Source organism: Balaenoptera ricei, chromosome 9, assembly GCF_028023285.1.
Source record: "Balaenoptera ricei isolate mBalRic1 chromosome 9, mBalRic1.hap2, whole genome shotgun sequence".
NCBI classification, from domain to species: domain Eukaryota; kingdom Metazoa; phylum Chordata; class Mammalia; order Artiodactyla; family Balaenopteridae; genus Balaenoptera; species Balaenoptera ricei.
The window spans coordinates 11439267-11455764 of NC_082647.1; the positions used below are offsets into that span (position 1 = coordinate 11439267).

General features: G+C 39.0%; 1 protein-coding gene across 1 annotated transcript in view; it reads left to right on the top strand.

Annotated features, from left to right (window-relative positions):
- The window catches only part of TPK1 (thiamin pyrophosphokinase 1), a 351616-nt gene extending 337497 nt beyond the window's left edge, over positions 1 to 14119 (top strand). Inside the window, exon 9 of the mRNA XM_059932608.1 lies at positions 13164 to 14119. Within this exon, the coding sequence (XP_059788591.1) occupies positions 13164 to 13291 (128 nt within the window). The 3' untranslated portion in view covers positions 13292 to 14119. The remainder of the gene's footprint in view (positions 1 to 13163) is intronic.
- Positions 14120 to 16498: the final 2379 nt, after the last annotated feature.

A 16498-nucleotide genomic window follows, 5' to 3' on the forward strand; every position in this document is an offset into this window, starting at 1 on the left:
TGAGTTTAGAGGTAGTCTGGTTTGCTTTTCTGCTAATGAAATCTGAGTCACATTTTCTTAATGTATAGCCATTACTCCAACGAGGCGAAGCATCTTCAGAGAATAATTGATGAATGTAGAGCATACAGTGGTTCCATTATGTTGAAGTAGTTAATGATGTCCAGTAAGTCTAATTAACTCCTAGAACTTAACCTAATATTCCAGGATGGTAGGGAACCTTGGGATTCATCATAATAGGTTCATTAAACATGTACCTGTGTGGTAGAAGCAGTACTACTTTAAGTCTTTGAGTGGTTTTATCGGTCTCACTAAGTCATCCACTTACCCTACTCTGTCAGGCTGCTGACAGTTCTATACTTCAGGGAAACAGACCAGCATCGATTCTCTTTTTAGAGCTCTTCAAAGTATTGCTTTAACCTCCCATAGTAACATGTGTCTAACAACTTTTATGATCATCATAGCCTGTGGATTTAACCTCTCTGAGCTTCATTTTCCTCATCTGTAAACTACCGATAAAAGCCCGCGCTGTACCTTGAACACTGTAAGTGCTCAGATAATGTCTTGAATGAATGAGAATTACTCCATCCCAAATACCACCTCTTTGAGTAGCATCTCCCAGACAAAATTTGTTCACTCCCTTCTCTTTTACTCTCTCAGTTTTGTTGATTTTTAGATACATTTGCATTACCTTTTAAATAATTTATTTTTATAAGATAACCAGTGTCAATCTACAGATTCTTGGGAAGCCAGGCCTCTGGGGGATTCCTCCCCATTCCACTAGAATATACAGCCCATTCCGGCTCCATCCTCATTAGCTCCTGCCTCATGCTTCCATCGTATCCACTGAATTGGACTATATATATACGTCTTCACCTTTTACTAAAACGTGAAGTCCTTGAAAGCAGACACACTCATGTTTGTATCCTTAATGCCAGCACAGGGTATAACCTTCATAAATATCTGTCAAACAAACGAGTTTGTACATGTATGCAGATGACACCTGAAATGATTTGAAGCATCACATGTAACGTAGCCTGGCAAAGCTTATCTCATTCTGTCTCTCAGCTGGCTATAAACTAGTCACCTGAATTAAGGCATTTGCTTATTGTTCAAATCATGACATCTCTCTTTTTTCATTTTAAAAGACTTTTAAGGTAGGAGAGGAAAATCTGATCTACTTTATAGACAAAATAACAGAAGAAAGCAAAAGGCATGGAAATTCCTTGAATACTTACTGTGTGTTAGAATTTTGACTATATAATCCATACAACTTCTCTGTGAAGCAGACATTATTATCCACATTTTGCATATGAGGAAACTGAAGTCAGAAGCTTAAATAACTGAGTTCATATAGAGCTAGAGAGTGGTAAAGCCAAGGTTTGAACCTAGGTCTGACTTACTAACCTCATCATGACGGGGTTCATAGTTTTTGACAGCGAGATGCCTCCTCTGTAAAAAACACCTGAGCAGAACAATCACACAGGTGCAGAGGGAACAAATGCTTCCTGCTCTTGCTTTCCAATGCTTGAGAGCATCAGAGGCCTCCAAAGTTACTCCTTTACAGTCTGTCAACCAGTTCAAAAGAGCACAGCCCACTAAACCAGCTTGCAGAGGTAAGGTAGGAAGCCAGGACAAATGGCCCTACCTCCCTCCAACTGACAGGAAAAGAGCTGAATACTTGAATTCTACCAATTTGCCAGCCTCTGCTTTGCAGTCTTCAGTCTTTCCAGCTTTAGAGAAAAGCTATAGGACATCACTGAAAGCAATAGAATATTAAGTGCCTAATTCTCAACCTTTCCTTTGGGAAAGAAAATACTTTGAAATAATGGATGAAAATTATAAAATCAGTTTTCATGTTTCTCATATTTTTAAGTTCTGTTTCTCTAAAATATGAAAAGCTCAGAGTCAGAGTATGCCTCTGTGTTCCCTAATATAATTCACATTAAATTTCATTGGAAGAGGAACTTAACCCGTCCTCACCAGCCAATATTCTATCATTACACTACACTTGTTCTTAAAACAACTGATGATGATGTCTTTGAAGCAAATAGATAAGACACAACTTTTATATTCAAACAGAGCAAGCAATTTTAGGTTATGTTTATCACAGATTACATGGTTGCTTATAGTTTTACACATAGCTATCACTTTTATTTTTGTCTATAGTTAAAAACAGGGCTTGATCTGAGTGACTCGTTGTCTCAGAACAACTATGTTTAGCTCTGCTGTACTCTCTGCAAACAAAAATGGAAAATATCTGAATCTAGATATGTTCTAAATGTTGAATTGAAAGTAAATGTTCAGCTAGCCAAAGTTTTGGACAAGTCCTCTGGAGTAGAAATGAAAAAGTAATTTGTGAAGGAGTGACATCATCAAGATGGAAACATAGGTCGTTCCCAACTTCAGTCCCCTTCACAAGAAGACCAACTAACGACTCTCTATAGACAAGAGACACCATTGTGAAAATCCTAGAACACAGGGGTGAGGCTGAAGGCACGCCCTGTATCACAGAGAATGAGGTAGGACCACATTAGAAAAGTTAAGAGGCGCAGCTACACTCTGACCGCATCACTCCTCCCCCAGGCTGGCTCCTCAGGCCTGCAGTTCCTCCGGGGAAGAGAAAGTCCAGGTGGACACCCAGCTCCTCCAGCATCATGGGTCATTTCTCAGGATGCCTTCTCAGGTCTTGCCTTATGGGCATCTAAGGGGGACTTGGGGACGTGACTGTGACAGAGAAGGGGGAAGGGATTTATAGCAACAAGTGCTCGGAGCGTGGCCCTGTTCCTACTCCCAGTGGTGCCCAAGCAGAAGTCCCAACCAGCAGCTCTGCTCATCTGCAGAGCCAAGATGGTGGTCCATTCTGACCAGGGAACTTGGCAGGGCACAGATCTGCCTGATTCAGGACCCCAGACAGTGAGCCCTTGCCAGCCATGGAGCCTGTTCTGCCACTCCAGCTGGACAGGAAAGCTAATTCATAGCCCCGCCCATTGCTGAATACAGCCTCCAGCCCTGCTGACCAGGAGACCTAACCAGAGCTCCTGGGAATCTGTGTAGCCCATCCTGCAACCACAGTGACAGCAGCACTTGAATGGAGAGCCTGGCCCGTGGCCCTGCCCTTCTGCAGAGCCAGGTGGTGGCCTGTCAGGCCAGGGAACTTGGTGCATGATTCTGCCTAATTTGGCCCCCAAATAAGAGACGTGCCAGCCTTAGAGCCTGTCTGGTGGCTCTGCCCAGGCAGGGAAACTAATTCATAGCCCTACCCACTGTTAAATACAGCCTTCAGCATGCCCAAGCAGGAAACCTAACCAGGCACATGGGAAACTGTGTAGCCCAGGGTTCCCCAACCCCTGGGCCGCGGACCAGTATCGGTCTGCGGCCTATTAGGAACTGGGCCGCACAGCAGGTGGTGAGCAGCGGGCTAGCGAGTGAAGCTTCATCTGCCACTCCCCTTTGCTCCCCTTTGCTCCCCTTCGCTCCCCTTCGCCCCCCCCCCCCTTGCATTACCGCCTGAACCATCCCCACCCCCTCCCGCCCCGGTCCTTGGAAAAACTGTCTTCCACAAAACCTGTCCCCAGTGCCAAAAAGGTTGGGGACCGCTGGCATAGCCCATCCTATAGCCCCACTTACAGTGATACCTGAGCAGAGAGCACAACCAGTGGTCCTCACCATTTGCACTGCAAAACCAGCTACTCTGCCTGGCCAGAGAATTTGGCGCACAGTCCTGCCTGATCTGGGTCCTTAAACAATGGGCTGTGCTGGCCGTGGGGTCCATTCTGCTGCCCTGGTCAAGCAGGGAAGCTACCTCATAGCCCCAACTACTGCTAAATATAGTACCGAGTCCTGACCATCCAGGAAGCCTGACCAGAGAACCCAGGCAACCACAGAGCCCCATCCAACAGCCTCACTTGGGCAGAGAACCAAGCCAGCAGTCCTATCCAACTGTTTTCAGCCACAACACATACCCCACAACCTCAGAGCTCAGGCAGTGGCCTTGCCCACAAAGAAGACCCTAATAGCAGGCTCCCCCTACCCAAGGAGTCTGTCAGCTCACATGTCCAGAACCCCAAGCTGAGCTGACTGGTGAAGGACTGTCTCTGCCAAGGCACACCTGTAAAGTCTAGAAGAAGAGACTGTTTACTCAAATGTGCAGATACCAATGTAAGAAATCAAGGATCAGAAAAAATCAGGTAAACATAACACCACCAATGGAAACTAATAAAATGCCAATAACTGACCCTAAAGAAATGGAAATCTATGAACTTCAACGAATTCAGAATAATCCTCTTAAAAAGTTTAGTGAACTACAAGAAGACAGATAACTTAACAAAATTCGGGGGGAAAAAAATGCATGAACAAAACGAGATGAACAAAAAAAATAGAAACCATCAAAAATAAACCAAACAGAAGTCCTAGAGCTAAAGAATACAATGACTGAACTGTAAAGTTCAATAGAGAGCTTCAAAATCAGAATTGACCATGCAGAAGAAAGAATCAGTGACAGGGTATTTGAATTTATCCAGTCAGAGGAACAAAAGAAAAAAAGAATGAAAAAGAGTGAAGAAAGCCTATGGAACTTATAGGACACCATCAGAAAAAACAATATCTGCATTATGGGTACCCCAGAAGGAGAAAGAGAAAGGGACAGAAAGTGTATATAAAGCAATAATGGCTGAAAATGAGGAAAGAAATGGACATACAAATCCATGAGGCCCAAAGGACCCCAAATAGATTGAACCAAATAGTTCCAAAAGTCAAAGACAAAAAGAGAATTTTCAAAGCAACAAGAGAAAGCAACACATTACATACAGGGAATCCCCATAATGGGCAGATTTTTCAAAAGAAACTTTTCAGGCCAGGAGAGAATGGGATAATACATTCAAAATATTGAAAGAAAAAAAATCTGTCAACAATACTATACCTGGCAAACCTGTCCTTCAGAAATGAAGGGGAGATAAATAAGTGCCTGAACAAACAAAAGCTGATTGAGTTTATCACCACTAGGCCTGCCTTACAAGAAATGCTAAAGGGAGTTCTTCAAGCAGAAATAAAGTGATGCTAATTTACATGATACAATCAGATGAACACAGGTATAAAAGACTTCCTGGTATTGGTAAATAATTGAAGTTATTTAATTTAACTTTAGTTATTTAATTATTGAAGTTATTTAATTTTAATTTTAATTTAATTAATTAAACTTTAAATTTAATTTAAATTTAGTTTAACTCTTATAACTAGTTTAAAAGTTTTAAAATGTATTAAAAAAAACCCATAACTTCAATAGTCCGTTACTGTATACATAATATAAAAAAATATGTAAATTGTAAAGTGATGGGGGAGAAGTAAATTGTAATTTTAGAAATGCTATTGAAGTTAAGTTGTCATCAGCTTAAAATAGGATATTATAAATATAAGATAGTTTATATAAGGCTCATGGTAACCACAGAGGAAAAACCTATATTACACAAAAGATCAGGATCAAGTGAAGTATACCAATACAAAAAAAGTCATCAACACAAAAGAAGACAGCAGAATAAGAAGCAAGGAACAACAGAGCTACAAAACAGTCAGCAAAACAAGTAAGAAAATGGCAATAGTAAATCCTTATCCATCAATAATTACTTTAAGCATAATGGATAAAATTCTCCAATCAAAGACACAAAATTGGATGAATAACTTAAAAACAATATCAAACAATATACTGCCTACAGGAAACTCACTTTAGCTTCAAAGACACAGACTGAGACTGAAAGGATGGAGAAAGATATTTCAAGCAAATGATAACAAAGAAAAAACAAAGGTAGCTATACTCATATCAGACAAAATAGACATTAAGCTAAAAATGACAGAAAGAGAAAGAACTTCACTATATAACAATAAAGGGGTCAATCCATCAAAAAGATACACCAAATGTAAATATTTATGCACCCATCCAACATCAGAGCACCTAACTATATAAAGCAAACATTAACAGAATTATAAGGAGAAATAAACAAATAAACAACAACAAACAGTTGGGGACTTTAATACCCCACGTTCAATAACCGATAGATCATTCAGACAGAAAATCAATAAGGAAACAATGGATTTGAACAACACTGTTGACTCAGTTGTAACAGACATATACAGAATACTTTGTCTGACAACAGCAGGATACACATTCTTCTCAAATGCACACAGAACATTTTCTAGCATAGATCATGCATTAGGCCACAAAACAAGTCTTAGCAAATTAACCAAGACTGAAATCATACCTAATATCTCCTCTGACCACAATGGTATGAAACTAGAAATTGGTAAAAGGAGTAAAACTGGATAACTCATGAATACATGGAAATTAAACAGTACTATCCTGAACAACCAGTAGATCTAAGATGAAATTAAATGAGAAATTAAAAAGTATCTTGAGACAAATGAAAATGGTAACAAAACATACAAACTTATGGTATGCAGCAAAAGCAGGTCCCAGAGGGAAGTTCATATCTATAAATGCGGACCTCAAGAAATAGAAAGATCTCAAATAAACAACCGAACTTTTACACCTCAAGGATCTAGAAGATGAAGAACAAACTAAGCCCAAAGTTGGCCAAAAAAGGAAATAAGGTTTAGAGCATAAATAAATATAGAGACCAGGAAAGAAATAGAGAAAACTTAATAAAACTAAGGGCTGGCTCTTTGAAAAGATAAACAAAACAGACAAATCTTTATTGAGACTAACCAAGGGGAAGAGAGAGATCCCAAATTAACAAAATTTTAAATGAAAAAGGGGACATTACAACTGATAATATAGAAATAGGAAGGTTCATAAGAGTCTTCAGTGACCAACTATACACCAACACATAGAAAAAGTGGATAAATTACTAGAAACATAGAACCTATCATGACTGAATTAGGAAGAACTAGAAAATCTGAACAGACCAATTACTAATAGGGTATTGAATCGGTAATCAAAAATCTCCCAGAAAAGAAAAGTCCAGGACCAGATGTCTTCACTGGTAAATTTTACCAAACATTTAAAGAAGACTTAACAGCAATCCTTCTCAAAATAACCAGAAATACTGAAGAGGAGAGAACACTTCCAAACTCATTTTACAAGGCTAGTATTACCCTGATATCAAAGCCAAATAAGGACATTACAAGAAAAGAAAACCACAGGCCAATATCCCTGATGAATAGAGATGCAAAAATTCTCAACAAAACAGAAAACCAAATTCAGCAGCACATTAAAAGGATCATACACCATGACCAAGTAGGATTCATCCCTGGGATGCAAGGATGGTTCAATATATGCAAATCAATAAATGTGATATATCACATTAATAGAATGAAAGATAAAAATCATATGATCATCTCAGTAGATGCAGAAAAAGCACTTGACATAATTTAACATCTGTTCATGATAAAAACTCTCAACAAACTAGCTATAGAAAGGGAATGCACCTCAATACAGTAAAGTAAGGCCATATGTATCAAGCCCACAGCTAACATCATACTCAATGGTGAAAGACTGAAGGCTTTTCCAACAGGACAAAGATGCCCACTCTCACCACTTCTATTCAACATGGCACCGGAAGTCGAAGCCAGAGAAATCAGGCAAGAAAAAGAAAGAAAAGGCTTCCAAATTGGAAAGGAAGACCCCAAATTATCTCTGTTTCTAGATGACATGATTTTATGTATAGAAAAGCCTAAACACTCAACCAAACAAACAAACAAACAAACAAAACTGTTAGATCAATGAATTCAGTAAAGTTGCAGGATACAAAATTCAACATAAAAAAATCAAAAGTATTTCTATACACTAAGAATGAATTATCTGAAAAATAATCTCGTTTACAATATCATCGAGAACAATAAAATACTTAGAAATAAATTTAACCAAGGAGATGAAAGATCTCTACACTGAAAACTATAATATATTGATGAAAGAAATTAAAGATTAAAATAAATGGAAAGATATTCCAGGCTCATGGATTGGAAGAATTAATATTGTTAAAATATCTATACCACCCAAAGCCACCTATAGATTCATTGCAATCCCCATCAAGATTCCAATGGCATTTTTTACAGAAGAAAGAGAAATCCTAAAATTCATGTGAAACTACAAACGACCCTGAATAGCCAAAGCAATCCTGAGAAAGAACAACAAAGCTGGGGGCATCACACTTCCTGAATTCAAACTATATTATAAAGATATAATAATAAAAGCATTATGGTACTGGCATAAAAACAGACACATAAACCAATGCAGCAGAATTGAGAACCAGCACATATACAGTGAGCTAACATGAAAAGAGAGCCAAGAATACTCGATGGAGAAAAGACAGTCTTTTTAATAAATGGTGCTGGGAAATTGGATAGTCACATGTAAAAGAGTAAAACTAGATCCCTATTTTACATCACTCCCAAAAATTAACTCAAAATGGATTAAGAAATTAAACATAAGACCTAAAACCATAAAACTCCTGGAAGAAAACACAGGAATAAAGCTTCTTGACATGGGTCTTGGGAAAAGACCAAAGCACAAAAGACTAAAGCACAAGCAACAAAATAAAAAATAAACAAGTAGGACTACGCCAAACTAAAAAGCTTCTGCACAGCAAAAGAAACAATAACAAAATGAAAAGACAACCTAAGCAATGGGATAAGATATTTGCAAATCATATCTGAGAAGGGGTTAATATTCAAAATGTACAAAGAACTCACACAACTCAAAAGAAAAAAAAAAAAAGTTAAAAATGGCCAAAGGGGGGCTTCCCTGGTGGCGCAGTGGTTGAGAATCTGCCTGCCAATGCAGGGGACACGGGTTCGAGCCCTGGTCTGGGAAGAGCCCACATGCCGCGGAGCGGCTGGGCCCGTGAGCCACAATTACTGAGCCTGCGCGACTGGAGCCTGTGCTCCGCAACAGGAGAGGCCGCGACAGTGAGAGGCCCGCGCACTGCGATGAAGAGTGGTCCCCATTTGCCACAACTAGAGAAAGCCCTAGCACAGAAACGAAGACCCAACACAGCCATAAATAATAAATAAATAAATAAATAAATAAAAAAAAAAAATGGCCAAAGGATCTGAATAGACATTTTTCCAAGAAGACATACAGATGGCCAATAGGTACATGAAAAGGGTAGTTAACATCACTAGTCAGGGAAATCAAATCAAAACCACAGTAAGTTATCACCTCATACCTATTAGATTGGCTGTCATCAAAAAGACAAGAGAGAACAAGTTCTGGAGAGGATATGGAGAGAAGGGAACCTTTGTGCACTGTTGGTGGGAATGTAAATTGGTACAGCCACTATGGAAAACAGTATGGAGGTTTCTCAAAAAAATTAAACACAAAACTACCATATTACCAGCAATCCCACTTCTGGGTATATATCCAAAGGAAACAAAATCACTGTGTCAAAAAGATAACTGCACTCCCATGTTCACGTTCATTACAGCATTACTTACAACAGCCAAGACATGGAAACAACCTAAGTTTCCATCGACAGATGAATAGATAAAGATGTGATGTATATACAGTGGAACACTGTTCAGCCATAAAAAGGAAACCCTGCCATTTGCAACAATATGAATGGACCTTGAGGGCATTATGCTAAATGAAATAAGTCAGAGAAAGACACGTACTGTACCATCTCACTTATATGTGGTAGCTAAAAAACTCAAATTCATAGGAAAAAAGATCAGATTTGTGGTTACCAGAGGCAGAGGGTGGAGAGAATGAGGTGAAGGTGGTCAAAAGATATTGACTTACAGTTATAAGATAAATAAGTACTGGCTATGTAATGTGCAACATAACGAGTATCATTGCCAAGGCTGTATTGTATATTTGAAAGTTGGTAAGAGAGTAGACACTAAAGTTCTCACAAGGAAAAAAAATGTAATTATATAAGGTGATGGATGTTATTTTGGTAATCATTTCACAATATATACATATGTCAAGTCATTTTGCTATACACCTTAAATTTATACAGTGTTATTGTATGTCAATTATCTCTCAATAAAACTGGAAGAAAAAATAATAAAAGGAAGTAATTTGTTTTATTGCTATCTGCAGGAAGTTATCTCTGCCAGTCTTATGTATTTTATTTCATGATTGACCCTCAAACATTTGGGGAGAGGGGAGTTCAGTATTAATTCCAAATATTTTCTTAGAAAGAGATTTTCTTCTAAGGGAGACTTTTGAAAGTTTTGTCCAAAAGCATGATTCTTTGGAGAAAACATACTCCAAAATAATTGTAGTGACATAGTCAATTGAATTTCATGATTTTGTGTTTCAGCTTATTCATCTTAGTTTTCTATCAATCATTTTATTCTACTTTCCATAAAGTTGGAGATAATCAAATGAATTTCATTGTAACCTTTAATTAATTGTAACTATTATTATGGACTGAGTATTTGAGTCCCCCAAAATTCACATATTGAAGCCATAACCCCCAATGTGATGGTATTTGGAGGAGGGGCCTTTGGGAGATAATTAGGGTTCGATTAGGTCATGAGGGTAGTGCCCTTATAAAAAGAGGAAGAGGCAGGAGATCTCTCCACCATATGAGGATACAGCAAGAAGGCAGCTGTCTGAAAACCAGCCAGGAAGACAGATCTTACCAGAACTCAACCATGTTGGCACCCTGATCTAGGACTTCCCAAGCTCCTGAACTGTGAGCGATAATGTCTGCTATTTAAGCAACTCAGCCTACGGCATTGTGTTATAGCAGCCCAAAGCCAACTAAGAAATGTTTAGTAACTGGTTCTTTCAACATTACAAAATAAAAAGAAAACATGATTTATAAGACTGGATAATAATGGCATTAACTCAAATATTTCATGCAAAGTAAAAACTGTACCTTCTCATACCCTAATAAAGCTATTTCACTTCTTTTCCCATTTAAGAATTAATTAGGATGCAACAATGTCTTAGAAAAGCCAATATATATAATATAGTTGTCTACCTAGGATAATCCAAAATCCATAGTCTGCCTTCAGAAAATCAGAAAGGAATTTATGTGCAACTACAAACTAGAGAAATAATTTTGCACTCATGTCCTTTGAGCCCAGGTTAAAAATAGGATTTTAACTTAATTAGTTGCCAGAATCTTAAACGCATTGTTTCATGTTCAGGTGGGTTGTGTGTACCTTGTGCTTCACCGGGGGGTTTCCACTGTGAAGCTGGTCCACTGAAGCACCCTAAATTGCCTTTCTGAATAAATGGTATGAAATGTGTAAACTGTTCCCCAGCCCTTCCTCAGAGGGCTGTTGGGAACCCTGGGCCTGGGATGGGTGTCAGTAGGGATCTGGTGTGCACCCAGATTCCAGGCACGGTCACCCTTCAGGAGAGCAAGGCTTCTTTCCTTGACAGACTCACTGTCTATGTAATAGTGTCTGGATTTGTAAATTTATGTGCTTATCATAAATATCATTCAGAAACATCATCTCAGAAAAGCTCCAGATTACTGAGAGGCGAAAGCTTCTTGCACTGAGTTACCTGTTAGGGCAATATTCACACGAGGTTCACTCTGTATTCCTGTAGTTTTACTTTATAACTTCATGTTTGCATTAGTAAACGTGTTGACAGTTTACTAATCACGTTAGTAATTAGTAAAGAGTTTGAGTTTTAATAAGTAAACTGTGTGAATTACTGATGTTATACTATCCTACAATACTATTTCTGAATTTTTAAATTGCCTTTTCAAGATTTCCTCAGAAAGATAACAGGCTCCCTCTAGCGGGAAGTGACCATTATAATTGAATTATTTATTCCAAAGCTGTGTAACTTCATAGTTGCACTTTGTTTGAAGGAAAAGGGGCCTTTTCTGACTCTGACATTTGTTTATTTCTCTCCATAACATTTGTTTACTTTTCTAATTTCTTAGCAAAGAAATCAGTACTGATTATCAAGGAATGTTTGTAGGACAGTCATGGTTTCAAGTCATGTTGGTAACGTGAACTGCTCTTTTATAAGCAAAGAGAAGTGAGGTTACCAATGGGTGCCCAGGCATTAACTTCCACGAACTTGTTAGGAAATATATATATATATATATATATATATATATATATATATATATATATATATATATATATATATATATATATATAAATGTAATTTATATGTAATTATGTAATTTATAAATTTGTAATTTATGTAATTTATAAATATATAAATTCTAATAATATAACTTAACTCCAAAGCCTTTATTTTCATAATTAAGTAATTTAAAGGATTATCTCATCTTGTGCCCTCATTATATGCTGAGTTTAAGTGGCTTGCTCAAGATTACACATTTGGAAGTCTGCTTTTTGACCTCCGAGTTCTGATTAATTTTACAGAAAGCAACCCTTGTTCACTTTGGCTTTTCTTTATGAGAAAACAATGACCAAAATCCCATGCTTCTTTTGAAAGTAATTAGCTTTCTGCCCCATATCATTTATAATTGAAACTAAAACTGTATTTTTATAGAGCTTAGTCAAATATAAAAATGTTAATTCTGAATCATCAAGAAAAATTAAAATTGTACCCAGGCAAGGAAGTAACCTATTACAGAAATGGGTTTTGGTTTTACAATTGGTAAAGAAAAAACAAAATTTAACGAAATTTAGTATTGAGAGTGACATATATCCCAAACTGGTAAATAACCAATAACCAACTCCAGGAAGACTGGTTATAACAAGTTACAGAAACTTTCAGGTTTAGAATCTCATATCATACATTTCACCTATCCCACATTTTAAAAAAATTTTTTTTGTTGTGGTAAAAGTCACATAATATAAAACATACTGTTTTAACCATATTTAACTGTACAGTTCAGTGGCTCTAAGTACATTCATACTGTTGTGCAACTCTCACCATCATCCATCTACTGAATTTTTCTCCTAAACTGAAACTCTGCCCCCATTAAACACTAACTCCCCATTCCCTCCCGGAGATTGGGATTGACATATGTACACTCCTAGGTATGAAGCAGATGGCTGGTGGGGACCTAACTGTATAAGCACAGGGGAAAAAAAAGGTACAATCTGTTTGCAGGGCCGGTATTAAGTTAACCTATCCCGCATTTTACAGATCATCTGTCAAAGTGTGTGCTTAATTGCTTTTTGGTAACTCTTGGCAAAGCCATTCTCCCCTGGAGGGAGCTTGGCTCTCACCAAACTTTTGTCTTCTTATTTTCTTACAGCAAATCATAGGATTAGTTTTGGAACACTGGTCAGCACTTCCAATACCTACGATGGATCTGGTGTTGTGACTGTGGAAACAGACCGTCCCCTCCTCTGGACCATGGCCATCAAAAACACCCATGACTGACCTCCGCAGCCGTGCCTCTGACCTCATTTGCCAACACCTTCATGCTCCACAAGAACAGTTCACCTGGTTGGCAGGAATCTAAACCTGTCCCTGAGAAGCCTGCTAGTTTTAAATATGTTAATGTTCAGATCATCCAGGTAACATTATGAATGACAGATCTCAATTTTACAGTGAGGGGGGTAAATCATTATTTCTTAAGCAAGTAAATTACATTCAGTTGGAAAACTAATGTGTATTAATCCACTCTGAAATTCAGGACTGATCATTCTTATGTTATTAATCATTCCATGTATCCTAGGAAACTGTTTTTAAGTTTGAAGCTGAGAAGGCTCTGTTGAGGCTCCGTGGTGTCCCGCACATAAACCTACTCCTGTTCATCCTTAATTGCTTAACACCAAAGGCTACTTCTGTCTAATAGTATTAGCTCTCTCTGTATTACATGTATTCCCTTTCACTGAAAAAATAATTCCTTCTAGCTTGGGATGCTAGAACTGCACCATTTTATTCTGGCCTTGATGGGTTTTGGTATTATCTTTTCATAATAAATTTAGAAAATCATTGGCCTGATTATTAAAATTTAAAACAGGTAGAACCTGCCCAGCAGCTTTACATAGCGCAAACCGGGTGTTGCCCTAAGGAAAGGGACCAGCAGCTCTCTTCTTTCTGGTGCTACAACAGAGTGGCGGTTGCATTGTAAGTGGAGAGTGAACGTGGGATCAGGTGAAGTAGCATGCAGCTGTGCACAGTCAGTCATTAGAGAGAACTGTTCATAATTTACGCAAATATATGTGACATTGAATCCAGATGTCAAATAAAAATATTTAGTTATCCATGTGCCTGTGGTCAGTTTTTAAGAAAACCATCCATTTTCTCACCTGTATTTTATAATGACCAGTCTTTCCTAATCACTGTTTCTATACAAAAAAAAAAAATTTGCTCAGAAGATGATTAGTAGGTATAGTTCTTCACACCTCTGATCTTGGAGAGCAGCCCAGCGTTGTTAACACTTGCTCTAACCTCCATGGAAGTTACTTTCTAGAGCACATGTGCCACATGTTTACACTTAACCTCTCTGGACCCGTTGCCCCGTCTATAAAATAGGGATTATAGGTAGCACCTGTTTACCTTGTCAGACTTAGAAAGGAAGGACAGGTAGATTGCTTTCAAAGATTGTTACATGCTGGAGAAAAAAGAGCCAACAGAGGGAAGGCACTTCCGTGGTAGAGAAAGTGAAGAAAACTGGTGGAGGAAGAACCCTGGGGAAGAGTAAGAGAAGAGCTCAGAGCACAGGTGAGAGCCGCACATCGTACAGTCAGTACTACAGTGGAAGGTCCAGTTCTAGGCCCTTCTGCCTCTTAGCACAAATGCAGAGCCCAGAGCTTCTGTCCCTCTACTGTCTCCTCCCACCCACAGCAGAGACAACTGTAAAGAAGGCAGGGGCTAGAGACAAACTTACGTCACCAAAGGGGAAGGGGTGGGGGAGGGATAAATTGGGAATTTGGGGTTAACAGATGCACACTACTACATATAAAATAGGTAACCAACAAGGGCCCACTGTATAGCACAGGGAACTATATTCAACATCTTGTAATAACCTATAATGCAAAAGAGTCTGGAAAAGAATAGATATATATATAAAATTGGATCACTTTGCTGTACACCTGAAACACTGTAAATAAACTATACTTCAATTTAAATAAAATAAATTTTTTAAAAAATAGCTAGAAGAAAGCTCAGTCAAGCACTAGCTCCTTCACTGGCTCATTTAACTCAGCAACTCCAACAGGAAAATATACCATAAGACCTCCAGGCCACCACCTGAGACAGTGCCTGCACCAAAAGAAGCCAGAAAGAGGGAGGAGCAGTGGGAAAGGGCCCTCCCAGTACCTGTTACTGAGTTCTGGTTCACGTACAGTTTCAGGCTCAGCTGTTATCTGTTCATCACTAAAAATGTATTCACAACATACGGAATCTGAAAATATGTCCACTGTTTTAAGATTTTACTGCAAAAGAGTCATGCCCTATGTACCCTGAAAACTTTACCAGCGTTAATAAGCGGATACTTGACAAGAAGAATATAGTTTGCTGAAGTTGTGGGGGAACAAAAGCACTGAAATTCATCCCAGACCACCCACTGGAGGCCCGTGGAAGGCCTTCCCCTCAAGTACAGGGCTCCTCTCCCAATCCTGCCAGGCTACTGAAGAACTAGGTATTTGACCCCTTTCTATCCCTTAAAACTACCTAAGTGCAATTTTCCTCCTTTTGTGCTTCCTCACCACATCATTTAAACAAGGATCCACTTACTTTTATACTAACATGAGGAGTCTGACGATGGACCTCAGGGGCCCCCAGTGAACTTTGAGCCTCCCCAGGCAGACCCTCTTACCGCACCCGTGTTCAGTCTGGATCCTGACCTCCCACTTGCAGCCAGAAGAGAAACTGGAAGCTGGGCTCTGCCGGGAAAGTGGCCTGTGCTCCTTGGCCCTTTTGACCTCCGTCTGTTTCTCCTCTTCATGGGTCGGATTTATAGCTTTTATAATCTAGTGATGGTCACCCCAAAATGGCATCTGGCTGCCTAAGTCACTGAGTAGTGAAGATAAGCTATGATCTCTCTTCAGGCAGCTGGGAAATGGCTGCAGCTATGGAAACCCTGGCCGGAGTCACAAGTGACTATGAAATGTAGTAAGTTTTGTGTGCTGTCCAAGGAACTGGAGGTGGACCACACTCCCAGACACAGGTCTGGCAGAATGATACATCTTCATTCCTTAATTTTTGCTAAGCAGACATAGAGCAGTTTTCACCTGGGATGGGACCTAGGGCCATTTCACTAGTTCCAGGGGTCGGTCAGAGCATGGAGAAGGTGGCCGTGACAGCCTGGGCCTTCATAAAGGTAACTGCTCAGGGTTTCGTGTTGTGCTTCCGTATGTGTGGAAAGCATTTTAAGCGGACCTTGCTTACTACTCCTGCTCCAAATTCATGCCTCCAAAGCTTTACGTGAACAACCAAAGTAAAGCAGCACGTGGACTTGATGTGATTGAGATGATGCTATATGCCCAGTCTATAAGCGGCAAGAAGCTATTCTTCTCTCCCCTAAGGCTCTGGGATTATAAAAGGAGTATGGTCTGAATTGTGACTTTCAAACTATATTGACCATGACCCACAAGAAATACAATTTGTCTTGTAATCTGTTCTACACACACACACACA